The 27,116-nt window shown below is 36.3% G+C and overlaps 2 protein-coding genes across 2 annotated transcripts; both read left to right on the forward strand.

The window, feature by feature from the left end:
* Positions 1-1,694: 1,694 nt before the first annotated feature.
* On the forward strand, positions 1,695-5,440 carry LOC121429774 (sushi, nidogen and EGF-like domain-containing protein 1). Its single transcript, XM_041626994.1, has 3 exons — positions 1,695-2,285; positions 4,571-4,698; positions 5,084-5,440. The coding sequence occupies exons 1-3, from the start codon at positions 2,159-2,161 to the stop codon at positions 5,423-5,425; spliced, it is 597 nt and encodes a 198-aa protein (XP_041482928.1). The 5' UTR covers positions 1,695-2,158; the 3' UTR covers positions 5,426-5,440.
* Positions 5,435-20,692, forward strand: LOC121430176 (sushi domain-containing protein 2-like). The gene is made up of 15 exons (XM_041627454.1): positions 5,435-5,575; positions 6,326-6,463; positions 7,128-7,293; positions 8,073-8,324; positions 8,787-9,099; positions 10,059-10,340; positions 10,757-11,064; positions 11,685-11,822; positions 12,719-12,889; positions 14,230-14,490; positions 16,343-16,600; positions 17,171-17,356; positions 18,715-19,074; positions 19,285-19,441; positions 20,113-20,692. Exons 1-15 carry the CDS (start codon positions 5,435-5,437, stop codon positions 20,156-20,158), a joined length of 3,177 nt encoding a protein of 1,058 aa, XP_041483388.1. The 3' UTR covers positions 20,159-20,692.
* Positions 20,693-27,116: the final 6,424 nt, after the last annotated feature.

A 27,116-nucleotide genomic window follows, 5' to 3' on the forward strand; every position in this document is an offset into this window, starting at 1 on the left:
CTAGTCCACTGGGCCACAAGGCTCCACTAGAATTAAACTAATAAAACTTATAAATCAAATTTGAATTCAATTCTATGGGGATGTGACGGGGAACTGGGCTAGAGCCATTTAATTTTTTTCTCTCTCATATATATCTTCAGATACCTGTAGAAGGCCCATATATGACCGAAAGCATATAACAAATCTGATACAATATACACACGTATAATATACACAATATACAATATCAGAAAGTCAACACACACACCCCGCACAGAACATCCACAATAGTCCACTTATGAATAGTGCATAAGAAGAGTGCTCGACAATACGTATAGACGGACAGGAGCAATAAACAAATAGAAATTAGAATGACTTCATGCCCTAGACCTGTTTCGTAGGAACAGCTGCTTCCTCTCTTCAGGTACGAAGTGAAGTGATTTTTTTAATCGGTTATCCAAGTTCATTTAAAGGACCAAATCAATAAGGGCAAATATCTCATATTTAATATCAAATAAAAGCGCTAATCAAATTCAACCAAAAAGATTACTTTCATCCGACGAACGGTCAAATAATGGACCTTAAATCTCTGTAATCCATTTATGAACTCCCTGTTACAGATATTGTATACTTCACTTTGTATCTGAAGAATGGGAGCAGCTTCTCTTGCTGTTCCTACGAAACAGACCTTTAGTGCATGTCAAGTCATTCAAATTTCTCTCTCTATATATAATATACACAGTTGGCTTCTGGCATCTCTTTGACGAATAAAGTGTTTGTTTCTCTAGCGCCATCTGCGGTTATCTGCAGAATCAATCGACTTAATTTAATGAAAATACTAAAAAAAAAACAAATATGACATTCATAATACATTATTATCCTCTCTCTATCCCCTATTATCCTTTACACCTCTCCTCTTGAACTAACAATAATAATTATTATTATCATTATTATCGTTTTACTATTATCATTATAATTATTATGATAATAATTATTATTACTATTATTATTATAATTTTTATCGTTATTTTCTTTATTGTTATCATCATCATCACTTCATTGGAATCAGAATTATTAGTATCAGGACCATAATATACCCATTTAATCATCTCCGTGACTTATCTGATAAACACGAAAAGTAAGAAATCTATGGAAATGCTAGTTCTATTTATTTAGAATGTTAAGTTGATCGTTGATTAATTGTCTGACGAAAAATCTCAATTTTTAAAACAAATCATTACCCGGTGACTCAAAGCAAGACTAAGTCATGATCAATCACAACTGGGCGTTGTGGCGTGCGCCTGTAATCCAAGCTGTGGGGAAGTTACAAATTGATGCAGAGGTTCGAGCCCTGGTCACGTCTTTCGGATGGTGACGTTAAAGGTCGGTCCCAGACGTAAATAATATCTGATTGATAAACGTCTGACAAAACTCAAATACACACACACACACACACACATTTGGCGCAAATACTCACGACTGAACGATACGCGCCGTATAAGCTAAACAACAACAACATGTAATTGCTATTTCCATGTCGTTATGTGCAACTGGCATGGCTTGGCTGCATTCTACGTGGCGGTTTTTTCTTTAAATGCAATTATTAAAGTGTTGATTATTGTCATGCAGCGATTAACGGCGTGATCAACGCATGACCGCTCTCTCTCCCCCTCCCCTCCCACTTTCTCTCCCTCTCTCTCTCCCTCTCTCTTACAACACGCCACAGCTGTTCACCTCGCGTATTATTTTCACTTGAAAACAATATAATATCTCGTTAGTAAATTCGCACCACAGATATGATAATCGATCAAGCGTGCGGTGTGCGGAGAGCCGCGAAAATATCATAAGCTCAGCAACAGGTACCGTTCCCAATCACTGAAGTAATAGGAAAATGTTCTCTGTTTACAATATGCATCGCGTGAGAGCATGAAGTACTACATTCACGTTTAAAACGGTATTTAAATATTAAAGAGCAATGCAAATCGACTAGTTTCCAGCGTGGCTGGGTTTGTGAAGTGACTGAGTCACCCCCGATGGCATCGAACTTGAAAACGGAGGGTAAAATGAGTGCCTTATGGGAATCAAGTGCTTTAATGATTGATGTGGTGCTATATATAGGCCTCGAAGTTTGTCGTGGTAGCTTGCTGGAATGAATTATTTTGACCCTTTTTTGTAATATATGGGATTAGACACATACATGTTCCATAATATGAACACGTACAACAAAATGATTAATGTGTGTGACTTCACTTTAGTGGCCGTATGGTTTCTGCTTCTCGGGAATGGAAACGTTCAGTATACTGAAGGTAATGTAATCAATTAAATTCAATTTCGTACTTAAGCTTATTTTGATTTTGTATAACTATTTATTTCTAATATCATTTGAAAAGTATTGAATTATTGTACGATTCACTACGGTAAAGGTAGTATTATAACAGTTGGGAAATAGTTAATAATGGGGTAGAGGTAATTAAATGAGTTTGAATAACATATTCTTTTTTCACATGGATTATATTGAAAACATGTCTTGCGGTACAAGAATGAACTGAATTACAAATAATGCATCAGATACTATTGAATATACAAGTAACATCCGAAATAAAGAGTTCATTTCCGTAGTGCACTCGAGTATTCACCTTGGACTTTGATATGACCCCAGAAAATACTTGTCATGAAATTATAATAGTCGAATGCTACAGGTAGGCCTAATAATCAAAACTGAAGAAAAAGTTGTAAATATTTCATGAAAGCATCCATTGAGTAACTGTATATATATATATGTATGTACGTATGAATATGCATACTCTTATAACAAATCAGTCAAATTGACTAGTCTAATCAATTTACCTAATAGTCAACTTGGTGCAACAGATATGTCTACACACATTTCTGACGTATATTCTAGTCATAAACAACACTGTTCTTGTGAAATACGACTAGAAAATAGTCAAATAATTATGATTAGTTGCACCCAGCTGACCCGATTTACTAGTCATTTTGGTTAATACTTGTTTAGAGTATATGTAGGACCTAATTCTCAGATTGAAAAAAAGGGGGAGGGGGTCAAAAGTAACATACAAGCATCACCCACACTCTAAAAACAAATCAGTAAAAAATGACTAGTTAATAGGGTCAGCTGAGATTGAGCAACTGTTATTCTAGTCATTGACTATTTGCTAGTCGTATTTTACTAGAACAGTTATTTCTGACTAGAATATACGTCAGAAATGTGATTATCAGTCATTGTCATATCAGTTGCACCCAGTTGACTACTGGTCTGGTCAATTTGACTGATTTCTTTTAAGAGTGCAGGTCAAGGACACTGAATGTCAATCTAAAATTAGCTATTTCTCAAGGAATCAACAGATGAAAAGAAAGGAAATGCCAAGGAGTTTAAAGGGGAAGTTCCTTGAAAATACTAAAGGTCACACTTTAATGCGCTAGATTGGAATTCTAAATGATACTCTAATCCAAGCTCGTTTATACTGATCCTTTGTAGTGCTGTACGGGACATTGATCAGACTTAAAGGTCCCGTGGAAATGCATGCCTGCAAAGTGTTCAACATGTTCAATAAAGCATCTAAAATGTGAATGCAGAGCCTGACGGAATACTTATACGGGTTCTATTTATGCTTATTGGTGTATATAATAAGAATGGTCGTGGATATGTGGCTTTGCTCAGTAATAAAAAGCAATAAGAATGTATGGGTTGTTGTTTTTCCACGGTGACTCTATCGTTATATAAAATGCGTACAGGCCTAATTACGTGATATTCCGTGAATCTGTTGCATGTATGAACTGAGCATTATTTGAATGGGACCAGAAATGCATGCACAGCAGTGTCTTTGCTTTGCCGGCGAGCCTATGGGATTTTCTGAATATTTGTTTATAATAATATTTCATTTTAACTGATACACATATACATATATATAAAAAATAATAATAACAAGAATAGGAAAATAAGAGTTTCAAGTGTCCTCTATTTCTGGAACAATGTCCCCAACTCTACAAAGAACGCAATTATTTCACTAAAAATCTAAAATCACATCTTTTCCGTTAACAGCAGCTTGTATGGCAGCTTGTATTGCCATCATTGGTCTTTCAATGACCTTTAGTTTTCATTCACATTATAGAGCAGTGGCTAATTGCTTACCCTGCACAAGTTTGGAGTGATAAATATGTTTACAATATCATTTTCTTTTTTACAAAGCCCGAATAAAGACGAAAAGTTCATGTTTCTAGATATAGGCCATGTACATTACCCTATGAAAAAAATAGGCAGATTACCCTAAAGCATAAATGAAAATGATGCATTTATCCTTAAAAACAAAGAAAAGAAAATTTCCCTCTGACTTTTGCATTTCGGATTAGAATAGATTGATCCATCCATTTTCATTTTCATCATTCATATCTTGTTATCATGTATAATGAAATTTTATATAATAAAAAAACTAAAACCAAATCAAAAGTAATAAAATGTTCGAAAATGTCACATTACTTTATGACAGTCGGTGTCATTTTATTTGCAACGTTTAGCAATATCCTAAGATCTGTCCTAGTCTGATGTCCTTTCGTTGTTTTTTTTATTTAGGAGTTATGTTACCTTTTGGTACTGGAGAAGGTGACATCTTTCTTCGTAACGCTGATGACTATTCGCATGAGGCAGTAACTCTGTTAAGGAATTTTACCTTCTTGGGTAAAAGCTTTCAAAAACTTTACGTAAGTGGCCTGCTTTTCCCCTCTTATTTGCATTGAATTGAACTGAATTGAATGAATTAATTGTCCAATTAAATAGAAATTTGTTGTTCGTTGGTTATCAACAAATTTACAAATACGATTACAACGTGTAAAAATAGATAATAATTGACAATCAATATATATCCAATATAAAACCTGTATTATTGTATTCTGCTTCTCAATAGATTTTTAGTAATATAGACTTATTGTGGTTGTTAGAGCATTCTTAATACAAATATGCAGAAATCAACAATAATGGAAAAAATGAAATAAACATAATGTTTAATAATAGATTATAATGCAAATTGAAATTAATCTTGCAAACTTTATTGTTGATAGTAATCTTTCTCACTTAATATTTCTTCAGGTCAATACAAATGGTTTAATCTCATTCAAGAATCCTCTACCGACTTTCTCTACCGAGACGCTACCCGTCGCGGACACGCCCTTCGTGGCGCCTTACTGGGCGGACGTGGACACGCGCGATTTTGGCGCCATAAGTTTTCGTCAGCTGTCGTGGAGCGGAAGCGACGACGCCATTTTGAATCAAGTTACTGAGATCATTCGATCAGCCTTCGTAGATCAGCAGGATCTTTCGGTTGACTGGATCTTCATGGTATCGTGGAATAAAGTGGGATTCAATGCTCAGATCGATTCTTCTCGAGTACGTTGTAGAATATTTTTCCTATTTAATTATGTCATTGCATAACTTGAGACTATGTTTTGTATAAAGATAAAAACAAATCAACGGAACCGACTAAAAACCGACCGTCGATATGTCACTGGAAATAACGTAAAAAGCCCTGATTGGTCCGGTCTGGTTTCCATTGATGTTTTCGCATTGATTTGTCTCGAAAAGGTATATACCTGACTTCAGGAGCCAATAAAATGTAAAATAAGATCAGTGAGCAAAAATGATTCTGTATTTTTTTTTTCTGGCTTGAACTTGGTGTATATACCAAATAGATCAAATTTAAATTGTGAAAACGGAATGTTTAGTACGTATAATAAGAGTAAAAACGTGTTTCAGTTCGAGCTGATAAACTTTCACCCTTTCAATGAAATATATTTGTATGCATAAAGCATAACGCGAACATTTTTTTTCTTCCTATGTGAAGCATGAATACGTATATTGTTCGAAAACGTTATCTAGACAAGGAACTTCCCCTGTTTAACTTGGTTTATGGGATAAAACTGGGGATCTGAGGTTAAACTTGGATTAAACCTGTGTCTAAATATCAAATTAGCATCCATTGTCTTTTATTGTGTTTTATACGTGTAGTTCATGTTTGTATAAAAAAATAAAAGACAAATATTAGGACATGAATAAAATTAAGAAATGAATGACATGAACTGAAAACTGGCTCATGCCGGTGTATCAGGGTATGTAATCTTGGGGAAAATTCATCAACGCTTGTTTTCAAGCAAGATACCAGATCTGACAACTTCCCTAGTGTTAAGAAGCACATTATATGTTACTGTTTCTATGGTAAATGAGGGATAAAACATCTTGCAAGTCATTTTGTGCAACTCTTTCCAGATAACATGGCTAGAATGAAAGTTTTTCCTTTTGCTTATCTAAAACAATTATTATCATGATTTCATTCAGGTCAATTCTTTCCAATGCATCTTAGTGCTTGGCGGGCGATTTCATGGTGTGATATTCAATTACGACTCTATACGGTGGACCAGTGACATCTTCAATGGCGGGAACCAGTTCACTGGACTTGGAGGAGTTCCAGCTCAGGTCTGTCAAAATAAAATGGATTCACTACATGAATTGTGTACAAATCAATTAAAAGTTATAACTCCAATTTGAAAGAATTGAAGGTATTGTTACGGGGACTGTTTTCTTTTCTTCTTTTCTTTTACTGGATTACAGCTCGTCTTTTAAATGTTACAAATTTTCGTTTGGTATTCGGGTTGTTGGGTTGACAAATCTAAAAGTCTTTAGTTCAACTTACATCTATTTTCATTGCCTCCGCCGGGGTCGTCCGTCCGTCTCGTCTCCGTTTTCGCATTAACTAAATACTTCCAGAACCATCTAACGGATCAACTGAAAACTCGGTCCAAATATGCAATAGGAGGGGCGATGATTTTATTAGATTTTGGTGTCATGTTATAGGTCAAATCACATTATTTGAAAGTATTAACAGTTTGGCGTGTAATATAAATTATTGGTCTTAATTTAAATCATTGTAACATAAATTATTGGTCTTAAAATTGCAATATATATGTATATATATATCCCACTAACTGTAGTCGATTACTCATCAACTTCAATTCATAATATTAAATGAATAGTAATGCTTTTAAAGACTTTGGTACCAAAGAAATTCGACAAAAAACAGCACCCCTTCAAAAGGCCATAAGGCATAACCATTCCCTTCCCCCTGCGATTTGCTCTATAGGTTGGTTTCAATGCTGGAGACGACATTCATGCTTTTACACTGCATCCGTCACAAACTGAAGAGGTGATAAACATGACTATTTTATCAAATGTGAACGTGCCTGGTCGGTTTGTCTTTAGAGTGGACCTACCCGAGATCATTGATCCTGCATGTAAAGAAGATACAGGTAAAACATGTCATTTGAACCGTCTTATTAGTGGTGTGAACACAAACATCCCTGCTGGATAGAACACAGTGTGACACACTATATTCACGATGTGTTCACATAGTACACCGTGTGAACACGTCATTCACATGCACTACTAAATACTCAAATTCAATAGTTTGATTGTACACTGTCGACACCTCTACAGTGCGTTTTGTGTGTTCACATTTACATAGTGGATTATATGAAGATTAAACTGTGTTAAAGGCGATATCTCACCGTGTGTGAAAGTATTTCACACTGTGGACACATCTCCAGTGTGAGTATTCATAGAGGGTTCACAAAGTGGACTTTTCTTATTCACACTGTTCAAAATACTTAATGGGAAGTTAATTTCACACTGGGGACGCCTCTCCACTGAAAACTCACACCAGAGAGTCTCCAGTGTGAATGTTCGATATTTTCATAAAATGGACAATGTTAAATGCATGTGATTCGCACTGTCAAAATTATCAGTTTTAGCAATGTTAAAACGTTTCACCCTGTATCTATCACTGTGAGACACGGTGGTTTATGCTAATGTGGAATGGGCATTTTCGTAGTATGATTTTATCTTCCTTTTTAAACTCTGGATAGTGAGAGACATTCTTTAGACTATACTTGATTAATCCTGAAAAGTGTTCATCGAAATACACGTATTCACCGGTTCAGTGGAATATTGGATTAAATGTAAAACCATATAACACTTTGTCCTGATAGTATTTGTAGTTTTCATTTTCATAATTTATTATTTTTGACAGGGACTATCAGTCTGTACCCAGCTATTGAAACGATGTTAGGAGGTAACAAAATATTCATACAAGGTCCATGTTATGATGTCACCGCATCCAATGTCGTTTGCAAGTTTAAAGACACACTTTCAGCTGGAACAGTTGAATCACCGTTGAGGGCGTCCTGTGTGAGTCCAACGCTATTCACTGCAGGAGATGTGGCAGTTCATGTTTCCTTGGATGGAGGCAACACTTTTCCCTATACAGGAAACCTGCAGGTTGGTAAGTACACTTTGAAAGTAAGATTGGCATCATCTGTAGTGGGGGAATGGATTGTTATTTGCTGACCCAAGACTTTGTGAAAAAGCATCGGAAATTCCTGTAACAGAGACATCCTTAGACAGGGGAACCAAACTCTGTTCACCCAAGGAAAAGGTATGCCACAGATTCGTGTCAGTTGGGGTCGAAAATACAATCATGATTAGAACATCCTCAGTATTATCAGAGTATTAATGTCAATGTTTGTCTGCTTCAGGTTCTCATTTGTCTCTTTGATTGATACTGGCACGGGATGTAGAACTAATAATGTCGAACATAGTTTTGTTTCCTCCAATTCAAATAGTTTAAGATTAATTTGGGATTTACCGCAAAGATCTCCTCGATGTCCTAGGTGGTGCATTGCTTAAGGCCAACGAACATAAATCAGCAATTATTTACATGATCAATTCGTTTCATGTTTCGCAGAAATTCCGTCATCACCTATGGTGTTCAAGGTCGAGGAGGATAAATGGCTGACATCTAACGAACTTGAACTCATGTGGGATACGCAAGTTCTTGAGGGTATAGAGACAGTAAACGTGGTTGTGTACTCCTACTGGGAACCTCTAGGCCACAACGGCTTCCAGTGGGAGACAGTCCAGACGCTAGCCAGAGGTGTGGCATACAGCCAGGGAGGATTGAACTTCGTGAAACCTGAGATGAACCAAGTTGCGGAAGACGGATCGGATCTGATGGGTGTCATAGGTGTTGTTGAAGATATCGACGAAGGCAACAATAGGTTTGTTCTCAGAGAGAGAGTTATTGCTCCGAGTTTGAAAAAGATCAGTGGAAAAATTACAGCATCACATCTCAACTAAATATTCTAAGTGAAAATACCATACTGTATTCTTATGTAACCTTTGAGTTCTGGACCCCTTCTGACAAAGAGATAAGATTGATCCGATCAACTATATGGAAATCTATCAATATCAAATTTCAAAGTCCTTTGCAAACAAAGAGAAGGACAACGAAATTTCGAGAAAAAAATGTGAATGTAAAAAAATATTTGTATACCTGAAATATGTTTGCCATTTCAAAAGTTTCAATAACATCTCACACGACTTCAAGAACCAAGGTCGTGTCAAGATAATTATCCTTGCGTTAAAAGATAACAGTGTCACAGAGTGCATTCACAGTGTAGAACATGATTCACCCTGGTGAATCTTGGTTTATTTATTTCAAGTAAAGCAATCATAAACATACTGCAGTCAAAAGGCTGAAATGTATGCATTCACAGAGGTTTAACAATTTCACAATCATGTAGCATAAATCAATAATATAATGATTATAAAACTAATGGTACATTAAGAAAAATCTAGTAAAAAATATGAAATAATAGTGAAAATGTGCAGTTCAGCAGTCATTGAGGAGATTAAGAAAATACGGTATTGCACTATGTTTAAAACTGGAAATCCTGTATGTGTATTGCATATACTTTTGTTTATTTTGTAAAGTCACGCCAGCAACGTGAATTCCTTTCCGGTAGCCATTTTTTACAGTGTGGATTTTTGCTAACAGATACTGCAAAATCAATCAATCAAATAATTGTTCACGTCTATCTTTTAGTGTATCCAGATTCAATCGTTTTAAAGCATCTTCATAATTTAATTAACTTTTACCTAGGACAATTTTAAAAACTCTTTTCTGGGTTCTTTCTAATTTACACTTTATTCCTATCAATGTTTCTCTCGGCCGCAGAATCCCAAGGTCCATATGGAGTGAGGTCGATTCTCTCCAATGGCTTTTCCCTCAAAACTCCTCATCTTGGTGTACCGAGTGGACAAACACCAATGGAGTTCCAGAAGACCATGGCTTCTCCGACAATCGGACCTCGTGCCCGTGTCTGCTACGTCAGGCAAAGCGAGATCTTGGACGGTACATGCCAAGACAGGACTGCAGAGACGATGCTTGGAGCAGGTTTCCCGACAACTGTGAGGATAGGCCTGGTGCTTTTCACTGTGTCATCGCAAGGCCAAACGGGTATGAATTCTTTATAAATTTCTCGATACATGTGATCCAATTTGAATTCACCGAGTATGAATCCAGAACACGGTGACAAGACAAGAATACGCTTTATTACTTAGATATTGTGGTAAAACGAACGTTAATTTAATAATTCACACCATAACTTAAGGACAAGAAATAGAATACAGTAATTTCATGTCCTAAGAAAGGCTTGATTCGTGTACTTTACTAGTCAACTTTCCAACAACCGTTTAATTTTTGGCACGCGTTTTTTAAAAAATAGATTGTCAAATATATAGGTTTAACAAAATGGCTTTATAAATGTCTACCCCATTCTCCAAATAAGAAGACAATATGTTGTATTTGTTTTGGCAAAGGTAACAATAGCTTTGTTTAGCTTAGAAATGACTTCATTTTGTTTTATTCTTCAGACAAAAACTTGCCGACCAGGAATGCTGTTACGACAGAAATGGCACTCTGATCGAAGACCGATTCGCTCCTTCGGGTTTCGGTGTTGCCCGCCATCAGAGCCCTATCACGAGCCTGATTCCAGATGGCGAGGGAATCGAACAAGGGGTGCCATATTTCTCTCATTTTTACCGTGACGTCATTCCCGAGATGCATTGCTGTCTGTTTTCGTCTTCCGAAGATGTGGCGGGAGTTTTGAATGTGCACTGCGATCGGTTTATGGCATGCCGACCTAGTAAATCGTGTAGATTTTATGAAGTGCCGAAAACGGGTAAGGAAACAAATAAAACGGACAGTATTTGACTGTGTACACGTCAACGCTCAGAAGGAGCGATGTACTTGATGACCAGGGGCCTGTTGCAGAAAGAGTTGCGTTTAAACGCAAGTCAAAAAATCAATCGCAAGTCCCAAATGCGCTGTTGATTGGTTGAAAATCAAGTTGCGCATGATTTTCAGAGTTGCGATTGATTGCAACTCTTTCTGCAACGGGCCCCATATTTGTCCTGGGACAATATCGCATATCTTATATAGGGTTTGGATTGAGCCACACTAAAAAAAAACAACTAAAGTTTACTCCATGAACGGGTTAGCTCACCTAGCTGGGTGCAACTGATCATTTTTTTTTTAAATTGTTTTCATCTGTCTTAAAAAGAACACAATTTGTACGCCTAACTTTTTTTTACTTTGTGTATACTGTATTTCTTTATGTGTTCAGTGATCCCGTTTAGAAATGTGGTATTATACTACAACAATATTCTTCTCATTGTGTATATACTTTTCTGTTTTTAACATACTCATTTTAATATTGTATTTTAGTGAAACATTTATCATTTCAGCTGCCAAGCTGTCTTGTTTAGTTTCCTTTATTTTGGTAATTTTTCTTTGTGACAGCTTCAGTATTTGGCGCTTCGCACATCTCAACCTTTGACGGTCTGGGATATACTTTCCCCGCTAGAGGAGAATACATACTCCTTCAAACAACAGAGAAAGATTTTCTGATGCAGGGTAGATTTGAACGTATTGATACAGGCAAGTCGGGTTATTTTTATGTTGCCTTTAGTAGCTACAGCCTACATTGTACTTGTTTTATTTCTTTTCAAATATGTACACAAAATATACAAAGGAATAATACTTTTTAACTGAAATGTATTTAGCATGTGTGTCAAAGATGCCTACATCGGCTGCTTAATGAATATTTTGATTTAAAATTAACTGGGTAATAAAATCAGTTTACTTCGTTATAATGAGGTGGTTTTTATTGATCTAAAAAAAATCTAATCGTCTTGTTTTTCTATTCCTTTCTGTTACCCATCTTCTCTCTCTCTCTCACACTATTTCTCTATTCCCCTTTTTTACATTCTTATACCCCCTTAAAGGACTGAGCAATGATATTTTGCCATAAAGTACAAAGCAATATGCAAAAATATTTCAGTGACGAAAATTGAGGAAATATGTGATTTAATACCTGTCACTTATCCCCTACGGTGGTCGTACGGCGAGTCAGAAAACAGCCGTTTTAACATTTTTTGTACTAGCTGCATACAGATGGTTAGAATAAAAATGAATAAAACGGCTGTTTTCGACTCGCCGTACGGACGCCGCGGGAGAAATTTGACTATTATATGGTTTAAGTATACATACCATAGCTTAACGTGATGACTGTTTTAGTTTCTTTCAAAATTCACCCTCTCTATCTCCTCTCTCTTTATTTCCCTCTGCCATTCTCTTTCTCTCTCGCTTTCCATCTATCTATCTATCTATCTCTATATTTTATTCCCTAATCCCTCACCCCTTTAATAGTTCATACTTCTCTTTTATATCTGATTTAGAAGTTTCTCTTTTATATCTGATTTAGAAGTTTCTCTTTTATATCTGATTTAGAATTTTCTCTTTTATCGTGTTTATTACGATATGTTTGTACACAGGAGGCGGTGCCACATCTTCCGTTTTGACTGCCATTGCCATAAAGCAGCGTAATAGTGACGTCATACATGTACAGACCAGTCCTCGTTTCTACTTAGATTTATTCGTAGGTAGAGAGAACCAACAGTTTACATTGGTGGACTCATTCCAATCCCATACATGGTCTTTTAAAGGTAATTTTCCACCTTTTTTTGCTCTCTGTGGTGATAAGCACGCTCCAGTGAGGATTATTAATGATATTTATATTTTTCAAGGATGTTTTATTGTATTCTCTCAAATCAAAATACACATTCACATTCCATAAGCAAGTTGTACAAACTATTTGGAACATGAGTATAAATGATACAATACATCCACAACAAGTATAATCAAACAAATTATACATCAAACTTCAAAGATACTGGAAATTAATACTAATGCGTTTCAGCAATTACAAAATGAAATATTAACAAGATGTATGAAATGATAAGAGAGAAAAAAAATATAAATAATGATTTCGATATTCAAAATTTCAATGTGCTTGGTGTATGCAAACTATGATATTTATGTAAATAAATATTTAAAGTAAAATGTGTCGCTTTGAAAAAGATGGGGTTTAATTATCTTAAAATTCGGTGGTATAGGGCACCGTAGCACAAAGGTTAGCGATGAATCGTACATTTTTTAAAAACAAATGCACACCTAGTTACCAATAATAGCAGGATAAAAGAAATGTGTAGATTAAATGCCTTGCTCAAGGGCATTGGTGTCGCGGCCGGGGATCGAACCCCGGACTTTCCATGTATAGCCAGGCGCCTTAGACCATTCGGCCACGGCTCCTCCATACTTGACTCTAACGATTGTTTGATATTGTAGTCTATGCAATCGATCTGTTAAAAAAATGTTCTACGATCATTGCTAAGCTTTTATGTTACGGGTCCTGGATCTATCCTTCTGAAGAGGGCCTGGATTCTGACCTTTTAGCACAGCAACTGTAAACTATTCCTTAGCTCTTGAACATACTTGAAGTATGAATTTAATTGGCTATGTCTAGTCATATATGAGACATGGGGCAAAGTAAATGCATATTCTGCTGATATAAGCTGTATATCATTTGTGTTTAATCACTGATTATCTTGTTAAAGTATTTTATCCTCAAGAGCATGTGAGGAAATTAAAGTGGAAACTGCAAAAGGATTTATTAAGAGAAATTCCAAAGGCGTTTTCATAATTTTACAAATCTTACAACCATTCTTAAAAATAATTATTTACTTGATAGTGCATGATTTGTCAAACAGACTCATTTTGGTAATATTTTAAAGATAAGTCATACAGGGCAAGGTCCACCTGCATACAAAATAACAAATCTTATATAAAGTACCGCAGTGCCTGCACATTTATAGTTTATCATGATTTTGATTTCTGTTTCCAAATCTCGCATAAAAAATTAACATAACTATAACGCAGGTTTTAATATTCACCTCTTTCACCCCCTACCCCTCTCTCTTTCTCACTGACTCTGTTTTCTGAAAAGGTGTCGACGTGTTTTATTCAGACTCCGTTTACCAAGATGGTGTCCAACTATATTTCGACAAAGGGGTGGCGATCACGGTGAAAACCACCGGCAAGTCGATCCGATTAATCACCATAGCTCCGCCGGAATTCCGGAATAGAACTGAAGGTTTGCTGGGATCATGGAATGAGAATCCGGAAGATGACCTGAGGCTTGATGATGGCACTATTCTATCCCATGATTCATTAGGAGAGGACATTGTGACGTCATTTGGATCTCAGTGTGAGAATCAAACTCGTTTTTATTCATTTCCAACATATAAATACAAACGGAGCTAATATCTAAACCTAACCCCAAAGTGATTCCCCTAGAATTGGCAAAAGTAAAATACCAGGCATGTGATTACTTTGGAATTGACTTTTAAACGGCCCCTGGTCAAGATTGCTTGTATTGTTTATGTAGAATCGCGGAGTCGATGACTCTTTGGAACTTTAAACAAATAAATATAAAGTGTTTTCACCATTTTAAAAAATAATTCAATAAAAATTGTTGTTGTTCAAATTATCTTCTTCTTTAGCACCTAAAGAAAAAAGTTTACTTTTGAAATGTTTGAATCTTTCACAATTTAACTTTATAAAACTTGTTAAACGGACGTCATCGAGTATTTCATGACAAAGTGCGACAATTCTACAGTTTTGAATAATAAATAAAATATTCTTTTATTTTCGTAAATGCAAATAACTTATTCATTAAACGAAATTAGAGAACTTTTAATAGTCAATAACCAAAAAGCATGAAGAAAGGAAACAATAGTTCTAGGGTTTATTTCGAAAGGGTGGGTGCTGTCGCGTTAAGGTGCGTCAACGCGAACGCGAAGATTCGTCCAAAGCCCCCCGGCTTGGCCGAAAGGGTGCGTTGGGAACGCCACGTCGCGTCGCGTTCACTGGAACGCGCCCTTTCGTCCAAAGCCCCCCCGGTTTGGACGAAAGGGTGTGTTTAATAATAATGAATAAATAAATACAAATATAAGAAAGCTGAACAAACAAAAAAGACGAGTGATATATGAAATTTGCATAGGAACATAAATCATCATATGGCACAAACATTCTTTTTAAGGTAAAAAAAAAAAAACAATGAAGGCATGCTGCATGAGGATTTTTCGGTGGAAATGTTTTATGGTGTAATATTGATACATGTAAAAATTATGACTGATTTCAAGGTTCTTTCAAATAAAAAAGGTAACTTACCTTCAATTTTATACTTTGCAGGTGTGTATTTATTACAAAGGAAAACATTCGTATACCTGGAGATATTTGGTGTCCCCCAAATTATAAAACTTACGGCAGATGTGTGCTGGAAGGGCAAGGCCAAAATTGATGTCGGGTCAGCATTCACAACGTTTAACTCTTCAGACCCTACCTTACTATATTTTACACTTGAGACCCTGCCTCAGTATATTTTGTGAGATGTATCTGTTGTGTATGTGTGCGTGTTGTGTGTATAATAATAATACTTATAATAATAAAAATAATAACAATTATAATAATTATAATAATGATAATAATAATAATAATTTTCACCCCAAAGAGTGAATTTATGGAAATGAATTTGGAGTGAAAAATTGGCGCCAAGTGGCTTATTGCAAGGGTGGGTATCTGATTTTATTATCATTATTATTATTATTATTATTATTATCATTATTATTATTGTTATTATTATCATTATTATTATTATTATTATCATTATTATTCTTAGTTGAACTTTTCTTTCTTTTCCTCAAATCGTCAATGCTTTAAATGATTGAAAATCCACTATTTTACGTGCAAATTGGCAATGTTTGACAAAATACCTTATATTCAGCTTTCTTATAAATATTTGTATTTATTTATTCATTATTATTAAACACACCCTTTCGTCCAAACCGGGGGGCTTTGGACGAAAGGGCGCGTTTCAGTGAACGCGACGCGACGTGGCGCTCCCAACGCACCCTTTCGGCCAAACCGGGGGGGCTTTGGACGAATCTTCGCGTTCGCGTTGACGCACCCTAACGCGACAGCACCCACCCTTTCGACATAAGCCTAGTTCTAGGAAGATATATAAAGGTATATTTTTTTTTCTTTAAAAAAATTTGCAGGGCAGATACAAGAAGATGCTGAATCTCTGTTTTACTATCTCCCCGGGTACTCACGTGACGTATATTTGAATTCTCAGCAACCACCAATCACCTTTAACCCGGAACCGGAAACAGATCCGTTGACTATTTGCGATGACAGTACACTGTGTGCCGTGGACCTTGCCGTAAGCACGAATAATAGGCAATTTGCTCGGGGTACTTTAGATGCTCAAAATGAGCTCCAAGCTACAAGGAATGACTTGAAAGAAGTGGATAAGAGTAAGTTTTTTACTTGTTTTGTTTTAATATTCTGTTTTCCTTATATTATAAATACATGTGTGTAAAATTTCTTGGTTTTTTATAGGACCTAAAGCTTTCACCATGCTATATTTTCTTCTTTGTGTTTTATATATTGTGCTATATTTTCATCTATTGTTGAAGCCATCGGAAACCAAGTTTCTTTGTATATGTGTACATTGACCAATGAAATATATCTTGAATCTTGAATATTGATCAAACTTCCTTTATATTCGTCAATATTCTTCACTAAGGCAAATAATCAGCAAAAACCAAACTTCAAACTTTCAATATTACACTTCTCTCCTGTGGTAATCAAGAGTATATACAAGATTGAATGTAATTATGCTAGCATTATGATTTCAAAGGATACAAAGTTGTAAATGTAAAAATTTGTGATAATATTAATAAGGCAAACCTTGTATCAGACCTCTGGCGGATCCAGGGGGGGCACAGCCGCCCCCCCCCCCCTCTCAGCTGGCTGAGCCCCCCCCCCCCCCCTGGATCCGCCAATGCGACACAAATAACAGGCGTTTTATTTATCTAATACAGGTTTTCTAATGTGTTCCGAATTATCTGCACCTCCTCATGGAGTCATAGTAGAGTCTACTGGGAGGTATTTTAAAGACTCTGATACTTTCTCATGCGATGATTGCTACGAACTAACTGGGAATTCAACACTCTCGTGTCAATACGATCTGCAGTGGAGTGATGATTTACCAGTCTGTTCTCGAGAAGGTAAAACGTTTGAATGCTTTAACAATGGTTACACGCAAAGGTTTATTGTTTTTGGTCACTTAGAGGATCAATGAACTATACTGATGCAATCGAAGCGGATATGATGTATTTTAATTAGCGCCACCTTGTGGTTACCTGATCAGACTTCCAGGGGTGCCAAGAGCCTAATTACATCAGGAGGGCTAAAGACCCAACCCATTCGAATTTTTTCAATTTGATATTACTGATTGACAAAAGTGTATGAATATGAATTGAACTGAATTTATTACAGAACGTCACTGGCAATTGCCAACAATATGATTCAAAATCTAACACTGATTCTAGAAATGGTAATTACTGAACTTCCTTTGCCTAAGTTGGGAAGATATATCAGTGATTTGGAACCAATATTTGACTGGCGAAAGAATTGAGGCTATTTTACTATTTCAGTTGATAAATCTGATCACATCATACTTATCTTCATAAATGGCGATTTATTTTTAAAATGAGCTTGCTATGATACCCTTATCTGGCCAGATATGGGATGTCTGATATATATCCTATCCAAAGGTAGTAAACATTCGACCCTCTAATTTCACATTTATTTTGTATGAATTTTTTTAAGTGCCATTTTAACACACAATTCTATGGGGAATGATTTACGCGCATGACACCCAGGGAATTACATATAGCGACTAGCAGCTTCGAATTCTCACAGTACAGCTTCGGTACCCCCATCCATTCTCGCATTTGCAGGTCCTGTGTGAGTGATATGAGTGTTTGAGGCAATGGCCACGTGTGTAAATTACATGAGTACAATTCCACCATACAGAGATACTAAAAATTTTCCTGTTGTTTCTTCCATCAGGCAAATAAAAAAAATCATATGATAGTACTCTTTGATATATATTAATTTGATGCATTTCGATGCATCTTTACTGCACAATGCATGCAAATTTTTAAAGTATGATGTATGTTACTTTACATATAAAAATGTGTATTATTCTCAGTGTAGATTTTAAGCGCAAATTTATATTGAAATCCAGTTTTTATAATAATTATAGTAGTTTATTCGACCGTAAAATATGAACATACAAAATAAAAAACGTAAAATAAAGACGAAGATAAGAGAGAGTTGTATGTGGGTCAGCTAACGAAATTCAATATCTTTCCCTTTCTATAGGCATGTGAAACCCCACATGCCAATTTGGATTATAAAATTTAATATTGTCCAATAAAAATAGACATTTTACAGGTATATTCAAATCAAATACATTCTAATTATGAATAAAAGGACTGTTGCTGGATACGGTTACACTTTCTTTAATGGAACACGTTTATTTATTATTATTTTTCCAATTTCTTTTTTCCCTTTTTAGGCAGTGCTACTTGCCTTGTTCCTGGAAAGCCTGATAATGGTACCTTTCGATTGGCTACTTGTAATAGAACCGTAAATTTCTCTTGCAATGAGGGCTTCGCTCTGATTGGTCGGGAACAGATCACGTGTCATAACGGTTCGTGGGATTATGACGCGCCGACATGCGTAGTAAATGTTGAAACAACACCGATGATAAAAGCAGCAACGACGACGGCTAAAGAATCGACTACATCAATAATAACAACGACAACAAAAACAAAGTCCACGCCCAACATGACACACGTTACCAGCACTGCAGCGCCAATTATTGAAGGAGACGGGTCCGATATGCCTAATGAAGTTTTAGGACAGACACCCAATGGTAAAGGTTTACTCTTTTTTATTTTTTACAAAAGTATTAAGAACAAAAAACGGCTGAAACTTGAATTTTGCGAATTATATTGTGTGAATAGTAAATAATGTTTTTTTTTATATTATTGTCAATCATCTTCTAAACATATTTCTAAAATGCGACGGCGTAATTCCATATTTTCATTAATTTATCTATCACTTCTGTTTAAATTTCGTACAGTGAGGATCGATTCAATCATATCCAAAGAGTACAGAACATATCCAGAGTTTATTGTATGGTGGGTTCTTATATCCTTCGTATCTATCATAGTCGTAGCTCTCATCGTCGTCACAGTTTTCATCGCTTTAGGATTTAGAACAAAATCCAAAAAGCCGGAGTAAGTTATTTTCTGCATTTTAGCTGTTATATTACCATTATCATATACTGTAAAATTAAAAAGTATTCGCGTAAAGGTGTGCCAATGCATGTATGTCCACATTGAAACCAGTGACGGATCCATGTCCAGGTTGGAGCATATCCGGCCCGTGCCCCCCCCCCCCCCCCTGAGAACACCCTCAAAAAATTTGTTCTTATGTATACGCAAGAAATGTCTGTCAAATTTCTCCTAGAACAAAATCACCTCTAGTCGATTTGGTAGTGAAGACCTTTTGATTTTGTATTATTATTTTTTTGGGGGGGAGAAGGGAAGTGGGTGGCTTGTCAAAATAATGCACCCCATCCCCCTTGGAAAATCCTGGATCCGAGTGAAACACTATGGCTAAAAATGCGTAATTTTGACGTCACTCACTTTTACTGTGATGAAGGCCAGCGTAATACTATTCGGTTGATGATTTTGCAATAACATAAATAAAAAAATATATTTTTAGTTCATGCGCTAGATTTTATTTCATTTTGGTTTTCATTCATGGAACGCTGGGTGTTTTTATTTGTGTTTATTTGATAATGAATGTTCTGTTTTATGTTCTGATATTAGCAAATTTGTTTCATTTATTCAACTCTGCTCCATCTACCACCCCCCCCCCCCCCTTTTCTTTCTCTCTCTCACAGAATCGCATCACCTGGCCAGCAGTATGAACTAGTGGAAAACACGTGAAATTTGGACGGCCTTTACATTTTTTTTTCTGCAGATCAATGATAAATCTGAAAACAAGTATGGAGTATTGCTATAACAAAATGTGGTTTTTCTTCACGTTTAATTTGTGTGTTATGAATAAAATGTTGTTCAAAACATTAATTGAAAATATGAACTACCTGTTTATTTTCAACAGTTTTTTTTTAATTCATTTACTGGCATTTACCAACAATACTCATGTGTCTATAATGAAACTAATCAGAACGGAAAAGCTACACGAATTAAGCATAATACAAAAGGTAAATGGGACCAGAAAATAGAACAAGTGATAGTCGGGTCTGGTCCCGTTCTGTAACAAATGCAGAGTTAAAGCAAATAGAGAAAACAACAATCGCATTCTATTTCTTCTAAAAGGCTATCAGTAGCAATTAGAAAATAAAGTATTACATTTGTTTACTACTTAAAGCGCACTCTAAAAATATCGGGTACAAATGCTCCTTGATGGTAATTATGTGTCCAACCAACATTGGACATGTATTTGGGGCATTTTTATCTTTCCAGTGTGATGAAAAGTTTGCCCATTCTAAAGTATTTGCTGCCTATTTTTCAACCTTACTGGACAATATGCTTCCGGCATTGAGTAAAATACTGCCCCAAATTGGACACATACATGTAATTACCCTCTTGCTGGTTAAATTTTACCCAATTTTTTTTTACAGTGTGTGAAAATTAACAACTAGCTATACAGCTTATAAAATGTTTATTCTTATGTATGGTTGGTGTTGGTATAAGTATTTATGATGGCTGTTTAACTGAGGAAAAGAGATTTAAAAAAATCAAAGTTCATATTTTTGTATAGTTGTCTTTCTACCACGTACCAGTTTGATTTCACTAATCCAAAGAAATCATGCTGTTACAGATCTTCACGAATGTATGTGCAATATTAAGTCATTTATATACAAATTTTCCCCAAAGGGTACTTCAGTGCGGAATCATATGTTTATTTTATATTTAAAGCTTATTTGAGCAAATGAGAGACAGGGTTTTTTATTCAACTCTCAGCTTTTATCAGTTGGTCCAAATATGAATCGACCAACTCTTAGTAAAAACGAAATTGCGTGCAAAATGTGTTCGGATTTCTTAACCAACAGTTGGCGAGCATTTAAACGGACTTTAGAGTTGTCTGGAAAAAATCTGACATTGTACGATAGATTCTACATTTGTATATATATCCTACTAACTTAATTATACGATTCTACATTTATATATATATATTTCTGCAATTTCGTGTACGTAATGTGTTTTTGTCTTCCACTACTTCCTTATCGCTTCCTTTTTTGCTCACGTTTAAAAATGATGGCAATAAATTCACTTTACAAAAGTTACATGTACTTGTATTTCTAGTAAAGTAAGCGTTAGTCGTTTATACAAGCCTATTCTTTTATCTATCACTATTACATTCCAGTAAAGATTAGCTTACGATCGATTAAATATCAATGATGTGATAATGTGTAGTTATGGGACCATTTGCTGATCATTTCAGAGCAGGGTCCCGTAACACAAAGGTTAGCGATTGATCGTACGCTTAATTTTTACGATTGATTGTACATTATAGTCTATGGAATAATTCGTAGAAAATGTTCTACGATCATTGCTAAGCTTTCGGTTACGGGCCCCAGGTTCGATCGTAAGGCGTTATTTTGACTACGAAAGACGTGTGAAGATTATACTGATAATGTTGGGCAATATGTAAGCCAATTTATGATATTCATAGATGTACTTAAAACGATGTTTTGTGCAATAAATTATTGTGTGTTGATATTTAAAATAGGCCTATGTGTAAATGGTGACCTGGCAGGAATTCATTTCCTGAAACCCAGGACGTGTATAACAGCTACCCTGCCAAGTCATACAGGGTCACTGACGTATGGGGGTCCATCCCCCCTCCCTAAAAGAAATGTTAAAATAACTTCAATGGCTAAGGGGAGGGGAAAAAAGAGGAAGGGGAAAAGGATTAATTATATCATTTTTTAAAATAAATATTGTCGATTTTTTAAGTTATGCAGGGTAATTATTGCTGCATTATTGTAGAGTTATCTTTTTCAAATAATTTTCAATGAATTATTAGGCCTAGTGATATAGTGTAAATTTGAAATTCATTATTAAAAAGTGCCTTCTTGAAATTAGATTACAAGATTGTGTAGTATGAGATCATTCTTCCTGCGTACGTGGACCTGTACTTTGATTTTATGTTCAATACGTTCACCCATGCAATTGTTCACGACACCACCCCAGTGGTCAACAGACCTAACAAACTGGTGTTATGGCGCCGCCACCTTAGATAGAGGCTGTCGCCATGATCACATGGAAGTGTGACGTCAGTTACCATGGTGTCATGGCGGCCCGGATCTAAACAGAGTCGCAGCTGACGATCGTCTGTACACATTTGTATTTGTATCTGAAAAATAGATTACAAGCGATCAAATTCCGATAGCAGCCATTTTCTCCTATGAGAAACATACGCTTTCATTCGGCGGGTTCATTTTGTTTAGGACCAGGCCGCCATGACACCATGGCAACTGACGTCATCGCTTCGGTACTCTATTGGTGCTGGGTGAATTTGCCCTTGAATTAACCATTAATTTGATTATAACCTATTACATATATGACCCCATGACTATAATCGTGATATCCCCATTGACTCTCTTTTGTCCTGAGAAATGTTTGGTGCCTCATTTATTTCTATGAGGAAAAAATGTAAGGCCTTCAATAATACAGTCAAACTGCCTGTAAAAAAAGTTATACAACACTTTTTATATGAACATTACAGTGTTTAAAATCTGAAACAACAAAGTTTAATTTAAACTGTTGAACAACTTCTGTTAAGTGCATATAGCAAACAGAGTCATACAAAATTTTAAACACCGTTTTTACTGTTTATAGAAAAGTGGTCTTGCCCTAAAAATGCCCCAGTGAAACGCCTGAAATTCGACACTTACTTTACCTCAGTTTACTTTACTTTTCCTGTTCTTTTGCTTTCTTTTTTTTACTTCACTTCACTTTCCTTTGACTTAATTATGCAGCATGTTCGTTGATCAATGGAAATAATACAAATGCTCCACATTGTCTATTCCAACAAGTTGTATGTTTAGATTCAGAAATATACAAACATGTTACAATAAATTCTCATGTAGACATAATATGCACGATAAGTTCTTCTTAATATTCCATCAGAAATAGGATATATGTTAGTATTTCTTACATTAACAGAGCTCCATGAAACATACAATAAAGAAGAAAAGGATACTGACCTGTGTAGGCCTATACTTGATAACTGTTACATCAAAGTTATGATTTCTACCTTTGGTATCATACCCCAGTTCCAAATAAGAAGTAGAATGTACAACTCGCACCAGAATGCAGGTGAATACCTACTCATCATGGCATTTATCTCCCCCAAGGGCAGAAATATATCCCCGAAGGAACGGGGAAGGGGGGCTGGAAAATTTGACAAGCAAAAAATAAAGGCGGTTCTACCAAAAATGTAAGGTCATTTAGTAAATAAATGCATTATTTCTATTGTGAATGATGTATCAATAATAGTGGGGGCATTTTATATTGTGTCCCCCTATATTATTTTTGGTAAGGGAGACGCGTCCCCCTGGGATATCCGCCCATGTCCCCTTCTTCCTCTCACATATTCTATCCGAGTGCTGTGTTATTATGACTACTGACATCTGACTATGGGAACTGAGTTGAAGTACTCTGGCAGAGGAATGGGTGTTTGCAGATGAAGGATGCGGATGCATCACAGTTCACGTCATTCCATATAGACCTAACTGACACTGATCCTTTGAAATTACTAATCACGCAATCCTCGGACGAACGGGCGTTGTTTGGTTCATTAGGTTTCCACGAAGTAAAGTTGAGCGGGGTGCCATCTGACCAAACAAAGTCACTGTCTGATTCAGGCTGGTACAGGCCGATCCAAAACGGAAGGTGGTCAGAGCCAGTCTGTAGTAAAATAAAGTTACTGTCAGATATTGACTAATACTCTATGATCTCTCGTCTTTCAATCTGAAGGATGTGGGTTCGATTCCAAGCCATGGCGTGTTTTCCTTTACTTTTAGCAAGAAATTTACCCTCACTGTGCTGCACTTAACCCAGGTGAGGTAAATGGGTACCGGTAGGAAGTAATTCTCCAAAAAGCTGTGCGCACCGGAATCGGTAGACTAGCTTTGCCTGTGTAATTTAGGAGTAGTGCCTTGAGCATCTAGCAAAGGTGGATACGTGCGCTATACAAATCCTCTATCAGTATATGATCTAAATCCATGTGACTAAAAATTCCATGGTCTGTATTGGTACAGAGTCTCAGGTATTGTCGGATACACTGCAAAAACTCCGGTGTTGATTTAACACCAGCCCTGATGTCTACACTAGAGAAGTATTGAAACAACACCTGTTTGGAATCAAACCGATGCTGTTTTAATACTAATTGGTGTTGTATAAATACCTATGTGGTGTTAGACCAATACCAAAACCGGTGTTGTTTAACACTTATCTGGTGTGGACATATATAGAATCCGGGCTGGTGTTAAATCAACACCGGAGTTTTTGCAGTGTACTGTCTGGTCCTTAACCCATGAGTGACTGAGACAACAAAGTCTACAGTCTCAAACATTTGCTAGCTGGTAAGGTCTGTTCCAGAAAAACTACATGCATGGGCACAGTCAACAGAAAGTTCATCATCATTTATTCCAGAATAAGAATGTCCATGGACCTATCCACGGAGGATTATCTATTGTTACTGGTGGTACTGTGCCAATGCTCAGCACCCCAAGTAACAATAGAATAATCCTCCGTGGATAGGTCCATGAGAATGTCTTGTGTTTTGATCAAGGTACACAATAATCTATCCCGGGATGTGTATAGCTTTTATAAACAGCTATCTAAAACAGATCAAAGAGAATCTTGTAGGCATACCCTTTTCTTTAAAAACTAGTGAATCGCTGAATTTTTGGTGAATACTCACAGAATAAACAATTAATTTTTGAGCGAAATTATTCTCTTCTGGGCTATGAATGGAGATGAGATCTACAGGACATGATGGCTCATTAGTCAAACTCCTACAGAAGGATAAAGCCTCTTCAAAGATGAGTAGAGTGTCTACGAATTTGTAGCAAGATCCTTGAAAAGATGTCCAGGACTCAAGCGGACGTGTAGCTGAAATAAATCAAATCCACGCTATGTTAAATATCATTAAACCCGAGCTTAAGATCCGGGCTAAAGGTCAACGAAAGGAAATCTATAGAAGCTACAAAGCAAAACAAAGTAGGATTTACATGTACATTTTGTGCTCAAAAGCCTGTGAAACCCCGCCGCAAAATGCACTCCATCGTCAGCATGCTCATGAGGAGTGTTGAATGTAGACAACAACCTTACAATGTTCGGTAAGCCCAGAGAAACAAGCAAAGTAATGTAATATTTTATCACCTGACTTCAAAATTAAATAGCAGAACTTGAGCACTCTAAAATAATTATGATCATTTTCGGGGAGGTGCTCACTAACTTTTTGGCGCCTCTGTTTATGTCGCTTGAGAGAACCTAAATAGGATTTTATATTGTTGTGCTTCTTCAGACATGTCAGAAACACGGGTCACATTGTGTCAGGGACCCGGGGGGCCATTTACATTGACGAGTGGATACCATGCGCGACCAAAAAAACACGTTAAAAGGTGTCTTTTTCACGATAGGGCACGTTACGTACGTAACGTGATAAGGGTGTAAACAAACACAAAAATAATGAAAAAAAGGTATCTATTTCGCTAGGACAATTACGTTTTTAGGGTCGAATTTGCGGGGATTAGAAAACAAAATTAAAACGTTTTATAAAGGATGTCCTTTTTGCCCCAACCCTTCGTGTTTAGAGTCCGATTTGCGCGAGGTGTAGAAGGTGGGGTCAGTCGTACTAAACCAAATAAGGTAAAGCCGACGACCGAAGGACCCGTAACAATGAAACATTCCTGTACTTGTTTAGGGGTTCATTTCAGGGAATATTTGCCAAGATTATCGTTTTGTTTCCAATACTTGTTAAGGGTAGGGTTTGACACCCCAATACTTGTTAAGGAGTGCATTTTCAGAATATGGAAATTACGTATTTAGGGTGCTTTTCGAGACCCCATGGTCACGCATGGTATCCACTCGTGAATGGAAGTGCCCCCCCCCCCCGGGGTCAGGGGGTTGTAAGTGCATATGTTTGTACGTAAAAAAGGATTATTTTTCTTTATATCCATATTATGAATTTAATTTTTTTTTTCAATATGCAGAGGAAAATGACACCGAGAATATTCAATGCTTAAATGGATAAAGACCTAATACTCTTCACTCGTTTTTTGTGATTTCTTTACTGTAACACATAATCTAAATGCAAATAGAGCTAGAAAGCTGCGACAAATAAGCGGGAAATGAAATCAAATGTGACAAAACCTAGTCAAAACATGTAGATCTCATCAAGATAAGCTTCCAATGCATTGTGCTTCAAATATATTTATGACATCTCTAATCGAAAGGGGTGAAGAAACTTAAATGCATAATCTGGAAAGTGAGAATATAGTTTTCTGTGTGCAACATCTAATCACAACGCTTTTAACGCAGAATAACGTCATCGAGGCAGGTGAAAAACACAATAAAGCTTTTTTTCTAATTCCAATGATTACTTTAATGGCTCCGATCGGGAAATTTACAGTCCTAAGATATCATGGTGTCTGTTGGATATAAGCCAGTTCGTAGTTCCTTACTGCGCATGATCAAAAGATTCTGCGCATGATCAGAGGAAGGTCATTTGTACTAATTAAAAATGACATGGTGAGATGACCTATGAGATAAGCACCATCTTTGATGTCTTGATTATGCATATATTCTTTTGAATTGTGTTTTTTCATGTACATCCACAAAAAACAACAATGCGTCCACGAACGAC

Source organism: Lytechinus variegatus, chromosome 16 (assembly GCF_018143015.1).
Source record: "Lytechinus variegatus isolate NC3 chromosome 16, Lvar_3.0, whole genome shotgun sequence".
In the NCBI taxonomy this organism is placed as follows: domain Eukaryota; kingdom Metazoa; phylum Echinodermata; class Echinoidea; order Temnopleuroida; family Toxopneustidae; genus Lytechinus; species Lytechinus variegatus.